The sequence below is a fragment of the Sinocyclocheilus grahami genome, unplaced genomic scaffold (assembly GCF_001515645.1).
Source record: "Sinocyclocheilus grahami isolate Dianchi unplaced genomic scaffold, SAMN03320097.WGS_v1.1 scaffold265.1, whole genome shotgun sequence".
In the NCBI taxonomy this organism is placed as follows: Eukaryota; Metazoa; Chordata; class Actinopteri; order Cypriniformes; family Cyprinidae; genus Sinocyclocheilus; species Sinocyclocheilus grahami.
This window is the reverse complement of record NW_015505444.1, coordinates 384,741-400,617: the sequence shown is the minus strand read 5'-3', so window position 1 is coordinate 400,617 and position 15,877 is coordinate 384,741. Positions and strand designations below refer to the sequence as shown.

General features: G+C 35.8%; 2 protein-coding genes across 3 annotated transcripts; one reads left to right on the top strand and one right to left on the bottom strand.

The window, feature by feature from the left end:
* The first annotated feature begins 2,102 nt into the window (after positions 1–2,102).
* Positions 2,103–8,856, top strand: LOC107599403 (phytanoyl-CoA dioxygenase domain-containing protein 1-like). 2 transcript variants are annotated; one of them, XM_016290983.1, is made up of 12 exons: positions 2,103–2,215; positions 4,520–4,678; positions 4,798–4,803; positions 4,919–4,994; positions 5,073–5,120; positions 5,243–5,298; positions 6,046–6,108; positions 6,210–6,231; positions 6,312–6,440; positions 6,552–6,668; positions 8,586–8,712; positions 8,806–8,856. In XM_016290983.1, the coding sequence occupies exons 1-12, from the start codon at positions 2,183–2,185 to the stop codon at positions 8,849–8,851; spliced, it is 882 nt and encodes a 293-aa protein (XP_016146469.1). In that variant the 5' UTR covers positions 2,103–2,182; the 3' UTR covers positions 8,852–8,856. The 2 variants fall into 2 exon arrangements, with proteins under 2 accessions (XP_016146469.1, XP_016146470.1); XM_016290984.1 differs by lacking the exon at positions 4,798–4,803 and having other exon boundaries at positions 2,104–2,215.
* Positions 8,857–11,280: 2,424 nt separating this feature from the next.
* LOC107599364 (dolichol kinase-like) lies at positions 11,281–15,669 on the bottom strand. The gene is made up of 2 exons (XM_016290930.1): positions 15,549–15,669; positions 11,281–13,405 (listed from the first exon to the last, which is right to left on the bottom strand). The coding sequence occupies exon 2, from the start codon at positions 13,269–13,271 to the stop codon at positions 11,697–11,699; it is 1,575 nt and encodes a 524-aa protein (XP_016146416.1). The 5' UTR covers positions 13,272–13,405; positions 15,549–15,669; the 3' UTR covers positions 11,281–11,696.
* Positions 15,670–15,877: the final 208 nt, after the last annotated feature.

Here is a 15,877-nt window from a genome sequence, read left to right as displayed (position 1 = left end):
CCATTCCTTTAAATATAATGGTGATTGGATATATGCAAATTGCCTGATTCTGATGAAAAACGAACATTTTAAAGTAGCTTTAGTCATCAAATTCATATTGCATTATGCACTAAACACTATCAGATTGATCAATTAATGTGACCAAGTTCAAAATCATTATATTCAATTATAATCAATATGAAGTCATAGCCACATGTGGCATTGTTTTCTGAAAAAGACCCGTAGACATTGACACATAAGTTCTTAAGTACCCCACACACACACACACACCTTGTGTCAGTGAACACGGCCTTTCTGTTTTCCGTGAGTAAAAGCTTCCATTCACTCTCTCTAGTTCTCTCTGTCAGTGAAGTAATGGTCACTTCCAAGCAGAAGGCAGCCAGTTAAACCAAACCACAAACTCTTAAGTTAGTATGCACTTGAAACTTCTTCAAACACTGTATACATGAAAGTCAGCAAGTCTGAATGTTGCACAGCCATCATAAATTTATAGTGACAAGAAGGTGTTAATGGAGAACCACTGTCCCGTTAACTGGAATTCTGTTCACTTTTGTCATGTTTAAAGGTGTGCAAGATTAAGTGAATGGTTTAGTATTCGTCAAATATAAGGGGCCGGAACTGTTTGGCTCTCTAAAGTTGTCCAGCTCATTTGAGATTAGACTTGTTTGTTACTTAATGCAAACACCCAAACTGCTGGATCATCATCTCTACTAGCTTTTGCTTCCTCCATATCCTCAGCGGTAAAGGCTCTGAGAACAAGCAGAAGCGTCCCTTCCACACTCTTAAAAATAAAGGTGCTTCACGATGCCATAGAAGAACCTTTTTGTCTAAATGGTTCCATAAAGAACCTTTAACATCTGAAGAACCTTTCTGTTTTACAAAAGGTTCTTTGTGGCGAAAGAAGGTTCTTCAGATTATAAAAAGGTAAGAAAGAGATGGTTCTTTAAAGAACCTTTGACTGAATGGTTCTTTGTGGAACCAAAAATGGTTCTTCTATGGCATCGCTTGAAGAACCTTTTGAAGCACCTTTATTTTTAAGAGTGTATGCAAATGCTTCATGTTGACTCTCTGTGTGACACAGACGCCCCTTTTTGCCATTTGTTATATTTTTGAAAATATATATATTTTTAAAAAATATAATTTTTCCTTGCGGGTAAAGAGACAAAATGCACCATAAAAGTGCTACTTAATTTATAGAAATAAAAGTTGCTTTTTTTCTTCATACAATTGATTTTTATTATTATTATTATTATTATTATCTATTCAATGTCACAAGAATAAGAGGTATTACATATTCACATAATTAACAACAATTGTTGCCAGAAAAAAAGTCGCATAAATTTAAGCGCTTTTAAATCATTACGTTTTCAGTGCATTTTTGTTTTTAGTTTGTTCCAAAAGGTTTATGTATAATTTAATGTCCTTTAAGAAAATGCAAAAAGCCAACTTCTTTGTATGTATATTTTGTGTTTCACAGAAGAACAAAGGTCATAGAGGTGAGTGTGAGTAAATAATGACAGAAGTATTGTTTTTGGGTGAACAATCCCTTCAGATACCAGCCGAAAACACTTCTTTCTCATGCCTTTTTTTAATGATTAAAACAGAGATCGATTCAGAAATAGAGTTTGCACACACCGTATTAGTTCATTAATATGTTTTATAAAGCACTGAAAATAACTAAATCTGCCATACTATTCATTTGGGGTGTGAATCCTAGAAAAACTAAGATGTCAAGCACAGTATTAATGATTAGACCATTCACGTAGATGATACATTTTGACCAACTTTATAAAAGTGAATTTAGATACATTTTTCAGAGCTTGAATGTGTTTTGTGAAGTCTTCTTCAATACTGTGTTCATTACATGCAATCTTGCATGTAATACTCTGCCAGACAAACAGATGTCCATCCTCTGCAGGAACAGAGGGTGACCTGTGTTCACTCTGTATCTGGAATGAAGTTTATTGGAGGCACATGTTTACCTTTTAGGTTCACCTGATGACTACATTTGAGTTGCTTGCAATGCAATGAAAGAGTTACTGTTCAAAATCCAATTATTGCATCATCATGGTTACAGTTTAATCGTATTTGACATGGGGCAACCACGTGGTTGCTTAGAGAGAGAGAGATTTGGATGGGACAGCCTTCCTCGTAGACTTCTTCTCAGACTGTCTTCATCAGCATGGATGTTTTGACGGATCAAGACGTGCAAAAGGTGAGAAACTGCATCTAAATTGCTATCACAACTCTTAAATACGACAGGTATCGCGTTTTTTATGCACCCGCTGAAAAGCGCGTGATTTACGAGTACAAGATATGTCAGTGCTGTTAGATTGCAGCGTTTTGCTTCTTTATAATAAATGTTTTCATAAATCAGCGCCTCGTGCATTCGTGCAAAAGATGCACGAAATAAAAAAAAATCGTGATAGCACGTGTGGAATAACTTTGATCTAAATGTGAAGTCTGTTGCGTAATTCGCTGGTAGAACGGAATGTGGTATAATAAGAGGGGCGTGGAAATGGGCGGGGCCTGCAGGAATGGAAGTCGTTTCCTATTGGCCGGGACGAGGGGTCTAAGTAATAATTTAATATTTTAACTTTTCAGTGTTTTCATATTTTAACGGCTACTAGTACATGGTAGCTATAAGCAGTAGCAGCCGCAACAGTATACCGTCTATTTATTATTATTATTATTAATATCCAGACTTGTTTGTCATGTGAGATCTGTTACTTTTCTCAGCGCTGTTAAGGAAGGACTAATCACAGTCTTTTTTTGATCACTTGGATAATGCATTTTAGTCTACAATTTGTAAAGATTAATGGGGCGGATTTAAAATGTGTATATCAGGAACTAATAATTCAAATTAACAGATTTGAACGCTCCCACTTCTTTTTAAGGAAGTAAGTAAATAAATAAATAAATAAAAAACTGGTGCTCTATGTAACATTAGTCATTTTCCTGAATCACCGATCATGTGACAGCAAAACATAAGTTAGTGGATATGTATTTTGCTCCAACCTATTCGCAATTACACCAATTTTTATGAAATTTCTCCCCGAAACCAGTGTTGCTAATAATTCAAATTAACAGATTTGAACGCTCCCACTTCTTTTTAAGGAAGTAAGTAAATAAATAAATAAAAAACTGGTGCTCTATGTAACATTAGTCATTTTCCTGAATCACCGATCATGTGACAGCAAAACATAAGTTAGTGGATATGTATTTTGCTCCAACCTATTCGCAATTACACCAATTTTTATGAAATTTCTCCCCGAAACCAGTGTTGCAATTTTTGTTGCTAAATTTAGCAACTTTTCAGACTACCCTAGCAACTTTTTCTTCCAAAAGCACCTAGCAACAACTGTAGCTATTTTTAATTTTTATTTGCCTACTTTTAGCAACTTTTGATAAGTGGCTCAAACAATAAAGAGGCACACATTTTCCATCTAAATTTCACAAAAAGAGAAAACCAAAGATGCCTAGAAGTACATACATCACATGAATTAAGTTATTGCTATTTGCAGTTGTTCAATTTGATAATAACAATAATAATTTAATAATTGTTCATTTATGATACACTTGTTAGTAGCTTGTACATGTGATTGTTGATCAGTTAGTACACTGTAAGAAAAATATAGATCTAGAAAAATAGCTAAGGTACTAGTAATTTTCCAGGACATTATCCATTATCCGTTGTAACCCTGTAACCCGAAAACACAAAATACACTGCGTAATTTAAAATGCAGGTAAAAACCTGTGATTTATTTTCTTAGAGTGTAGCATACTGACTACTAATACACTGCTTAAAACTATAATTGTTCAGAATGTGTAGTTTTACTAGTTTACTAGCTAATAAAAAAACGAATCATTCAAAAGTGTTCAATGTTGTATATAAAAATAGTTATTTATATTTTAACATTGTATTATGCATTTATATTATTTAACGAACAAATCTAAATGAACATATAAAATATATTTTTGCTGAGATTTGATGTAGTGACACAATTTTGCATCGTGATTACATAATGACGTCATCGCGCAATCACATCACAACGTCATTTAGCAACTTTTAGCAACAAATCGACCTTGCTTTAGCAACTTCCCCTGAAAATTAGTTGGCAACACTGCCCGAAACACCTTACGTTTTTATTAGATAGATATCTGATAGCACACGTACATCACAGACGTCCATCACAGAGTGTTTGCTTATCTGCAAAATCCTATTAAGATGTCAAATAGACGTGTAGAAGATGTCTTTAAGATGTTTCTAATTTAGAATGTATGTAAAGCTGACCTATAGATGTCTAGATGTTTGTACACAGCAGATGCTTTCCAGATGCTGTCTGGGACAAGGATGGAAATACCACAGTACTTTTAAACATAACGTGAATCTGGTATCACATGGAATTTACAAAGTACTTCAAAGAATACCATGCCACTACCATGGTACATGTGCAATAATGGTACTTTTTGTGATGTCAGGAAGAGCGAATGATGTTGTGATGTTTTTGTTGTGCAGTACCAGGATGAGGGCTATCTGGTGCTGGATGGCCTTCTGTCCCCAGAGGAGTGTGATGCTTTACGGGACCGTATGAGTGAGATTATTGAGCGGATGGACGTTCCTGAACACTGCAGGACACAGTTCTCCACTGACCACGACGAGCAGCTTAAAAAACAGGTAAACTTCTTCCAGACGAATACCCAGAATGCATCGCCAGCAAGCATTTACAGCAGTGTCATCATAAATGTTCTTCTATGCTTTACTGTCCACATGCAACCAAATGTTTCTGGGTAAAGATGCAGGTAAATGTAGTTACAAACCCTGTCGTAACTGGAAAAATGTCCCTTGTAAATCCATGTACATTCAGAAGTGGTGAGAAGAACAGTCAAATCATGTTCATATTTGGTGTTGATCCAGGGAAACGCAGACTATTTCATCACAAGTGGAGACAAGATCCGTTTCTTCTTTGAGAAAGGAGTGTTTGATGATAAAGGTTTGGAGTTTAGTTGCTTTGTTTGTCATGTTGAGATATAGAAAAAGACAGCAAATTCATCAAATAATGCGTTTTCAGGAGAGTTCATCGTGCCAAAAGAACATTCCTTGAATAAAATCGGACATGGTGGGTATTGAAGAAAATAGCTCTTCATATAATTCAGTGATATTTAAACATAACCTATTATCTATCATACATCATATATTATTCTTTTGCTCTTAAGTATTTGTGTCTTATCTTTCCCACAGCTCTCCACGCTTATGAGCCGCTGTTTAAAGCGGTCACCCACTCACCCAAAGTTCAAGTAATGACCAAACCTCCATGTAAACAAATGAAAACTGTGGTCTTCTTGTAAACGCTTGTTTCAAAAACTCATTTGATTTAATTGGAAGATTTATGAGAAACTTTCAAACCAGAACACCCAGACCAGTGTTGCTATTGTAAACTAAAACTATTAAAAGACATTTCTGTATTTGAAATAAAGCTGAAATGAAATGAAATATAAACGTTAGATTTTAACTTTTTAGATTTTAGTTTAAAAAACTTAAACGAAAATAAGTTGAAGTAATAACATTTATTAAAAATTAATTAAATCTATATAGAAATATAAAAAAACAATAAAAATGACAAAAGCACAAAACAAAATTACTAAAATGAAAACTGAAAATATAAAAAATAAAAAAAGGATTCAAAATATTAATACTAAAACTATACCTGAAATAAAAATTTATTAAAGCATATATAAAAATAAAAAAAGTAATAAAAATGACAAAAGCACATAAAAACTTATGAAAACCTAAACAAAAATGAATATATATATATATATATATATATATATAAATTATTAAAACTTTTTTTTTTATTAATAAGTATTATTAGTACTATGACAGTATATAAATAATACTGACATAGACCAGTCTGATTTCAAGATAAGACTAGCAATCCACTGTTTAACCATCTTGATCTCAGAAAGAAAAAAATCATGCCAAATATACTTCACTGTTTTCATTATGCCAATTTTAAGACACTTCAATTTGTTTCCTATCTGCAGAACCTGGTTAAGAAACTCGGCCTGATATATCCAGTGATTCTGCAGAGTATGTACATCTTTAAGGTACAGTTCATATGTCCTGCATGCTTATATAATGATGATGACACACATTGCAAAGGTAATTATTTCATTACTCGCCTTATCTGTGACTGATCTGTCAACAGCAACCAGGGATTGGTGGAGAAGGTAAGACCCTCCCCGTCTTTAACCAATAGGAATGCAGTACAAAACCTCCAGTACAAATGACCTTTGATCTTTGACTTCAGTGACCCCTCACCAAGATGCCACCTTCCTTTCCACGCAGCCTCTGGGAAGAGTGATGGGCGTGTGGCTTGCTCTGGAAGACGCTGCGCTGGAGAACGGCTGTCTGTGGTTCATACCAGGATCACACAACAGTTAGGCAGATTCATGGCCTTTTATGGCATTTGTGCATGCATGCTGTTTGAGTGAAGCTGTATTTTGCATTGAAAATGTGTTTTGTGTGGCTCTTTTCGTGTGTGTGTTAGATGGGATTACCAGACGAATGGTGCGGACACCTAAAGGCACGTTTCCTCTGACTGATTTCATCGGCCGAGAGAAGGATTACGACGACAAGCTCTTCGTTCCCGCTCCTGTTAAAAAAGGTGAGTCGAAGAAGTCTCTTTGTGTTGAGTTAGTTTTTTGTTTTTTGCAGTCCACTGTGTGAAACTACTTGTACCAGAAATAAGATGAGCTGCCTAACATTAGTAAAATACTATTAGAGGAATATTTTAGTAATATTAGTCTGTCTATATAAGTACATATCTGTATATGTAGTATTAATGTAATGTATATGTGTATTTAGTATTAATATTTTGAATTAGTTTGTGTGTGTATGTGTGTATATATATGTGTATATGTGTGTATGTATATGTGTATATGTGTGTATATATATGTATATGTGTATATATATGTATGTGTATGTGTATATATGTTTATAAATATGTGTGTATATGTGTATGTATATATATATGTGTGTGTATATATATATATATATATATATATAACTAGAACGGAAATATAAAATAATTGAAGCTATTTAAATAGTTATATAAAAATATTTAAAAATGACAAAAGCACATAACCCAATCAAACAAATTAGTTGAAAATATTTACTTTGTCATTTATTTATTCAGAAAAATGATCCAATATTACATATCTGTGAGTGGCAAAAGTATGCGAATCTCTAGGATCAGCAGTTAATTTGAAGGTGAAGTTAGAGTCCATCTGTTCAGAGGTGTTTTTGATCAGTGAGATGACTATCAGGTGTCAGTGCGTGCTCTGTTTTATTTAAAGAACAGGGGTCTATCAAAGTTTGATCATGTTTGTGGAAGTGTATCATGGCACAAACAAAGGAGATCTCTGAGGACCTCAGAAAAAGAGTTGCTGTTGCTCATCAGGCTGGAAAAGGTTACAAAACCATCTCTAAAGAGTTTGGACTCCTCAAATCCACAGTCAGACAGGTGTTGTGTCCAAATGGAGGAAATTCAAGACCCTTACCCTCCCCAGGAGTGGCCAAACAACAAAGATCACTCCAAAAGCAAGACTTGTAATAGTCTGTGAAGTTGCAAAGGACTTCAGGGAAGCTTCTAAGCAGCTAAAGGCCTTTCTCACATTGGCTAATGTTAATGTTCATGAGCCCATCATCAGGAGAACACTGAACAACCATGGTGTGCATGAAAGAGTTGCAAGGAGAAAGCCACTGCTCTCCAAAAAACCTTTCTGGCTACTGGAGAAGGTTTTGTGGACAGATGAGACCAAACAGATGATGAGACCAAAATAGAACTTTTTGGTTTAAATGAGAAGCGTTATGTTTGGAGAAAAGAACACCTGTTTTGCTGCATCTGGGCCAGGATGGCTTGAATTATACCAGCAAATTCTAAAGGACATCTGTCCGAGAACTGAATCTCGAGAGAAAGTGCGACAAGACAACGTGCCCAAGCACACAAGTCATCATTATACCAAAGAATGGTTAAAGATGAACAAAGTTAATGTTTTGGACCGGCCAAGATGACAAATGAAATTTTGTGGAAGGTCCTAAAGGAAGTTCATAGGAGGAAACCCACCAACATCACATTTTAATGGGCTAAAATTCCAGCGAGCCGTTGTGCAGGACTGATCAGCAGTTACAAGAAACATTACCTGCAGTTATTTCTGTGATCAAAGCTGTATTTCCAGCATCATTACGCCAGTCTTCAGTGTCACATGATCTTCAGAAATCAGTATAATATGCTGAGCTGATGCTCAAGAAACATTTCTGATTATTATCAATGTTGAAAACCGTTGTGCTGCTTCAAGTATTTATGAAAAGATTAATTGATGAATAGAAAGTTCAAAAGAACAGCATTTATTTGAAACAGAAATATTTTGCAACATTATAAATGTACTGTCACTTTTTATCAGTTTAATGCATCCTTGCTTTTTTTACTAAATCAAACTATGGTAACAAAACTTAAACAATTGTGTATATATATTTTATTATTGTATTATTACACTTTTGTCGAATGTTTGTGGTACTGTAGGTGGAGCAGTTCTGATTCACGGTCAAGTCGTCCACCGCAGTGCTGCAAACACATCTGACGCCTCACGCCACGTTTACACCTTTCACATTATGGAGTCTCAAAACACTATTTGGAGTCCTGAGAACTGGTAAGAACAGTGCATGCTGGGTAATGCAGGACATGCGTTAGGAAGCATCGGAGAAAGCCTAGCTTGTAAAGTGAATCTGTTTTTGTGTCTCAGGCTACAACCAACAGAAGAGCTGCCCTTCCCGTCCCTCTACACCTAAAGACAGAAATAACACTAAAACAGGCCTGATAACACGTGTTACCAATGATGCTGAAGAGATATCAGGACAGTCATGTGACTATGAGCCTTTTTGATGTCTGGACCAACAATCACACATTTAAATATGAAGTTTTGTAAATGGACCAAAAACATCTTTCTTACCATGTGAATCATTTTGAATCATCTGAATATTTTATCTACAACCACAACAGTGTTTTAATAAAAGGCTAGTTTTTTTAACCAAAGAGTGTAAATGGACCAAAAACATCTTTCTTACCATGTGAATCATTTTGAATCATCTGAATATTTTACCACAACAGTGTTTTAATAAAAGGCTAGTTTTTTTAACCAAAGAATGTTTATTATTTATAATCTGACTTCTGACCTTTTGAAAACATTCAATTTTATTAGAAATTCAGTTTATTTCCTTTAACGCAACATTCTCTTGAGTACCCAACAAAATCAATACAATATAGAAAAGGTATGAAGGTTTGATAATAAGAATAATCTGGATTTCCAGAGGAAGAGAATAAATGACCAAACTGCAGTTCTCATGTCAACCAATCAGACGGGAAAATCTGAAAAATCATATTTACAGACATTGCTGAAAAAACAACTTCAATAAAGATAGCAAAAACAAAACATGATATTCAACATAGAAAAAGTTCCAACTAATTTTTTTCCACAATAGTCTGAAAGTTATTTATATATTATTGTTTCAGGCTGGGTCACTTGTGTTGTAAAAACTGGTCTTTTGACATGAAGAAAAAGCAATTATTTGAACAAAAAGTGTTTTCTGTAAATACACAAACCATTCAAATTATAATTTACAAAATAAAAAAATCCAACAATATTCGTCATATTCCAATGTCAAAATATGGACCATAAAGTAACACATTTGATTACAATTGCCGGGTAGTTTAAAAACTAGTTTACACTTAAACAAGAGTGTCATGCAAATGTCGAGTGTCAATTTTAAATGTCCCAGAATGCACTGCAAACCGAACAGGTGATTGACCACAGTTCCCATGACAACCGTCAATGTAATGTACTCGACACAAAACGCCAATAGCAACAAAAATAAGCCTCAGTCAAATATCATGAATAAATTAAAGTATAAACATAATTTACGCAATCTTTATCAGAGTAAAGACAAAACAGCTGAATTGCATACATGCATTTACAGGATAGTGATCTGTACATTAATATCTACTGCCTCCTACATACAGACCCATGCAGACAAACCACTGATAGCGTTGAGATATTCAGAATACAAAACACTTTTTAAGGCGACAAACTATGCTACCAGTCCTTCGTATTGCATCGCAAAACAGCTGAATTGCATACATGCATTTACAGGATAGTGATCTGTACATTAATATCTACTGCCTCCTACATACAGACCCATGCAGACAAACCACTGATAGCGTTGAAATATTCAGAATACAAAACACTTTTTAAGGCGACAAACTATGCTACCAGTCCTTCGTATTGCATCAGACAAAAAGCCAGATCCTATTCATAGCATCAAAATTATATTTGAGTATTTTTGTTATACAACAGAAAAACAACGGTGTTCTTCGATGGCTCAAGTGATGCATATATGCTGTAATGAAGGATGGAAAGGATCAATTACAATTACATAAAATGGGTGAATCTGATAAAACATGTCAAGGGTAATTATAGTAATGCAAAAAATTTACATGGTTTTAAATATTATTAAATGTTTAATTAAATATTATAATAGTATTAAATTTACCAAGTATATATACATAATGGTAGTCTATGTTAAACTATAAAATATTTAATAATTTAAAATATTAATAGTTATAATAATGTAATATTTAAAGTATTATATATTGCATTACAGTAATTTTATTTTTTCCAAAAAAAACTGAAAATTTCAAATTGAGTTTCAATTTGTATAGCATTTTTACAAGACATTTTGTTGGAAAGCAGCTTTACAGAAGATATAAAAAATAAAGAGACATTTTTTCATGAGATTCATTTAAATAAAATACACACTGTAGACTGTGCCCTTCCTTCAGTTTTTGCATCCAAGATGTGTGTTTGCGTGTTTATCAGCAAGTGCAGACATTGTTAAAGGGCATTACGTTTTCCATTTCTTTTTTTTAATAATGTGCAACTCAATCCCTGTCATTTATACTGGAGTGACAGGATTTGAGCGAATGAAATATTAACATCGTCTCAAGACTTCAGAGCTTTCTTTGAGGGCACAAAAAAATAAACGCTCAAAACAACATAATTATCGCCTGTAAACCTTGAAAATTTAAAAGAAGAATCCTTAAAGGATTCCGTTCTGGCTCCCATTGACTTCCATAGTAAGGAAAATAAATACTATGGAAGTCAATGGGATCTGAAACCTGTGTTCTATGTTCTGTGTTTGGCTGAAGAAAGAAATGCATATGGGTTTGGAACGACATGAGGCTGAGTAAATTATCATTTTTTGGATGGAATATCCCTTTAAAGCTGCCAACAACGGCACCAAACTCTGTTTTCAAATAAAGTTGTCATGTGCGAATCAACTAGTGGTGCAAAAAATACACATTTCACCTTCAAACATTTGTTTTGTGCCATTTTGTATGTCGATTACAATATCAAGTAGTTTTCTAGTTTGTTTTACTCTAATACTATAAGAAACGGTTTATTCTTGAATACATTTCAGTGCATTTCTATTCACTGTACAAGCATAAACACTCTAATGATGTTTCATTATTGCATTTTGCTTTCCAAACTCACAATACTAGGGCTGTACCATATGAATTTAATGCTGTTAATATCTGTGCATTGGCATAATGGTATCATCTGTCTGGATGGGTCTGATCTCATAGCAGCAGGAGGATGTAGAGGTACAGAGGGAGCAGCAGGTTGTCTATCTGCGAAGTATACGCCTCCAGCATGGCCACCATTGTGATTGAGCCCACGACCCACGAGTAGCTGGCGTTCAGGTTTATACTGCTGTCGGCGATGAGGAAAACCACCACGGCGATGATCTGAGCGAACACGGAGGTCGCTGTGCCCTCAAAGGTTTTCTTAGTGCCTGGCCAGCGGACCTCGCCGACTGCGCTGCCGAAAACGGATGCCACGGTGTCACCGACCCCTACTGCCAACACACCGGCATAGGGCACCAGGCCACCGGCGCCCCCTAGGCCTTCTTTAGGGGTGCAGGATGCGGGTGTGAGCCAGACTGGAAGGGCGACGCCGAGGAGAAGGTAGATGTGGGTGAGAATAAGCGGTCCTGAGTCTCTCTCATCCAGGAATAAAGTAAGAAGGTGTCTCAAGGGTGGCCCGAGTGGTCGGATGCGGAAATAGCGGACGAATTCGAGGAACAAAAACGCTGAGAGGCATACGACCGAGGCTAGCTGAAGAAGAGGACGGTCTAGAGCGAGTCCGGGTGCGAAGGTTAGCACGGTTAGGAGGTGGAAGTACTTTCGCACGGACGTCGATGCTTGGTGCTTCTTGCTTCCGGCTGAGCGATGACTATTTTGATGCATCACAACGACAACTGCTAGAAGCAACAAAGCAGCCCAGAATCCGATCAGCCAAAGGCGAGTGTTGGTTTCGGTGATGAAATGCATCAACCAGGTGATGGGGTGATGCTGCGTGAGCAGGGTAAGCCAAGGAACCAATAGGCCCAATCCCAAAACGGCCGTCATGGTGTGGAAGAAAAGCGACGCTGACCAGGTTTCCGATTCCATGAATACGAAAAGCACGGCGAAGAAGATTCCCAGCAGCACTAAGCCTAACAGGGCGACCGGGAGGAAATACGTGAGCGGGTCGGCGTTCGCGTTCCCGGACGAGGCCAGAGAGCGCTTGATGAGCTGGTTGATGATGAAACTGATCCCACCGAGGATGAGGAGGGCCTCGCCGGGAGTGAAGCAGCGTGGGAGGAGGTACAAGAGGATTAAGCTTAAATACACAAAAATAAGCAACACCTCCAAGACTTCAATCACCTCGGAGACTGTTAGCGTTTGCTTGACTGTGTACAGAATGGCGCTGCCAGCGATGCCGGCTATAACGCAGGTGTTTGTGGGCACCGGGCGTGTGATTCCCAACGCGATGAGCGATAGGAACAGCGCCAACATCATACCGATCACTGTTATGACCATTGCGAATCGCTCCATGTAAATGTTCCCCACAGCGATGCAGTGTCCCCTCAAAGCCAGTCCCAGCAGAGGCAGCACCATGCTGGCCGGTAACACGCCACTGTTGGCCGAAGGCCGGAACTGGAACACGGCGGCGCCGGTCCGAATGAGCCGATCCCATTTGTGCTGCACGTAAAAAGCCTGGACGGCCAGAGCGATGCAACACCAGGACAGCTGGTTCCACACGGCATAGTGAACGCAGATCACCATGCCGAACACCACGGCGGATTCAACCAGCACGGGATCCAGCTGCATGATCGCGTATGTATGTATGTGTGACAAAGGTTTCCAGGAATGAGAGACTTTAAATATGGTAGTCTGTCAGAAAGTTCCCGGTGAACACACAAGCATCGTCCACTTCTCGCCCTCCTGCACACGGCAAAATAGACCTTGGAAAAGACAAAAATATCATCAGACACAAACCATAAAACTGTAAAAATAAACATATTTAAATAATAATAATAATAATGTAATATTTTCTCTCACTTTTAGCATTGTTCTCCAAACAAAAACACATTATAAACTAAAACAAACAAAATGTTATAATAAAATATTTTCTTTTACTTTCTGAATTTTTGTCCACACAAAAACACATAATAATCTAAAGTAAACAAAATTGAATAATAATAAAATATTTTCTCTAACTTAGAATTTTCTCCAAACAAAAACTTAAAGGTGACATATCATGAAAATCTGATTTTTCCAGGTTTTAAGTGCTATAATCAGGTCCCCGGTGCATCTACCAACCAAGGAAACGTGAAAAAGATTAAACCAGTAACTTCATTAAACCAGAAGTTTAAACTCATACGGTTTAAAATGCATGATTTCAGCGCGATAAACATGATAATCAGAACCAAAACAGATGTTTTTAGCAGGTCCGAGCTGTAATGATGCAGCTCTATTCTGGAAAAAGGGGCGGGGAGCAGCAGCTCATTTGCATTTAAAGAGACAGGCCCGAAAAACAGCATGTTTCTGCTTCCACTCAAAATAGGCATTTTCAAATTGATATAATAAATGATCTGTGAGGTATTTTGAGCTGAAACTACACAGACACATTCTGGGGACACCAGAGACTTATATTAAATATTGTAAAAAGGGGCATAATATGTCTCCTTTAAAATAAGCAAAAACTTTTTCAACATGGTACTTGATTATTATGAATATGTACTTTAGCAATATTATTCTTTTTTGGCAAATATAATGTGGCAATTTCATAGTACTATTTTAAGTACCTTGGAGCATATGGATGTAAATATCATATATGATAACACTATGCAATTATCTGATACTAAAACTGTACCATGGTACAAGCCCCAGTTCTTTTTTCTCAAGTCATCACTCAATATCATGGTAAAAATCCTGAAAGAAAGAAATGAATTTACTCAATGTTAATGTGATGTTCAATGTGATGACACCTACAGACAGGCTGTGTCTCAAAACCTAGCATTTTTGGCACAATAGACATTTTCAAACATCCCTAAAAATGCTTCATAGGGAGCTAAGTAGGTTTTGAGACAGAGCTTCTGTTCTCTCACTGTGAAACTAAGGAAGGATGTCAAATTTCTCAACTGCGTTTGAACTCTAGACACGGTGAACTTTGGCACTGTTGAACAGTCAACACCAGCGATCTCTAAACATGGTAAATTATGAAAAGACAGTGTCACTTTGTCAGCGAAAGTAAAACGATCTGCTTTTAAAGGCTGGATGCTCTGGCATCACAGTGATTAATAATATATATATATATACGAATAATAGAGAAAACCTGGCCTGTATCACTAATATTAGTGTTTAAAATATTCGGGTTTTATAAGCACCCAGAAATAATGTATCAAAACAATAACATAAATGTGTATATAATATAAATATTTTATAAGTATTCTGAAAAAATGTATTTAAATAATGTAATAACTGATTAATCAGATGAAATCTGCAAATAAAATATATCTTATAAGTACTCCGAAAATAGTTATATTATAACTTTTGTATTATATTATATTAGAAATTATTATTTTTAACACAACCTTATTCAATACATTTTCTGGGTATTCATAAAATGCATTTATATGAGTTATTTTAATACAAATTATATAATTGTGTAAAGAACATAAATGTATTATTAGACATAAAATATTATATTATCAGATCAATATTATATTATTAGACATAAAATATTATTTTTAACACAAACTTATTCAATACAATTTCTGGGTATTCATAAAATGCATTTATATTACTTATTTAAATGGAAATTATATAATTGTGTAAATAACATAAATGTATTATTAGACATAAAATATTATATTAGAAAGGATTGCTCGTCTCTATTACACACACCGGAATTATTTACAAGTGGTACATATATTTGAAGTAATTGTCAGTCTTAACATTAAATTATAATACAAATTCAAACGCAATGCTTTTGTTTTATGTGGTTGTGAGTTCATTCACTGCAACACCAGCTGATCATTAAACACCCTGCACAGTAAGCAAACGCAGAAATATTAAATTACACCAAATAACGGTTCATCTTACCCTTTCTTTCTGCGAATTAACGCTGGGCTCTCGAACAAAAGAATATTCCCAATGTTTTGCCGTGACTCGTGATTTGTGCGATCAGCTGCTCGGTGCTCACTGACTGAAGGTGGGAGCGGCCATGTTGTGACAACCGGGTCACGTGGTGTCAGAATAATCACGTGGCTAACGTCAAAACAAAGTTATTTTAGTTAAGATTTTTTTATTTATTATAATAACATTTTAATATTTCAATTTTAAATATGAATATGTATTCAAATACGTATTTTATGAATCTACATGTATTTTATGATTTCATTAAGTCATGTGATAGGAGAGCGCTAGGTTTG

What these genes read in the sequence shown, in the direction of transcription:
- LOC107599403 (XM_016290983.1), top strand. Translation starts at nt 2,183, where the DNA reads ATGGATGTTTTGACGGATCAAGACGTGCAAAAG. An exon ending in CGGATCAAGACGTGCAAAAG is followed by an intron (nt 2,216 to 4,519) that starts GTGAGAAACTGC and finishes TTTGTTGTGCAG; the next exon opens with TACCAGGATGAGGGCTATCT. An exon ending in CTTGAATAAAATCGGACATG is followed by an intron (nt 5,121 to 5,242) that starts GTGGGTATTGAA and finishes TCTTTCCCACAG; the next exon opens with CTCTCCACGCTTATGAGCCG.
- LOC107599364 (XM_016290930.1), bottom strand. Translation starts at nt 13,271, where the DNA reads ATGCAGCTGGATCCCGTGCTGGTTGAATCCGCCGTGGTGTTCGGCATG.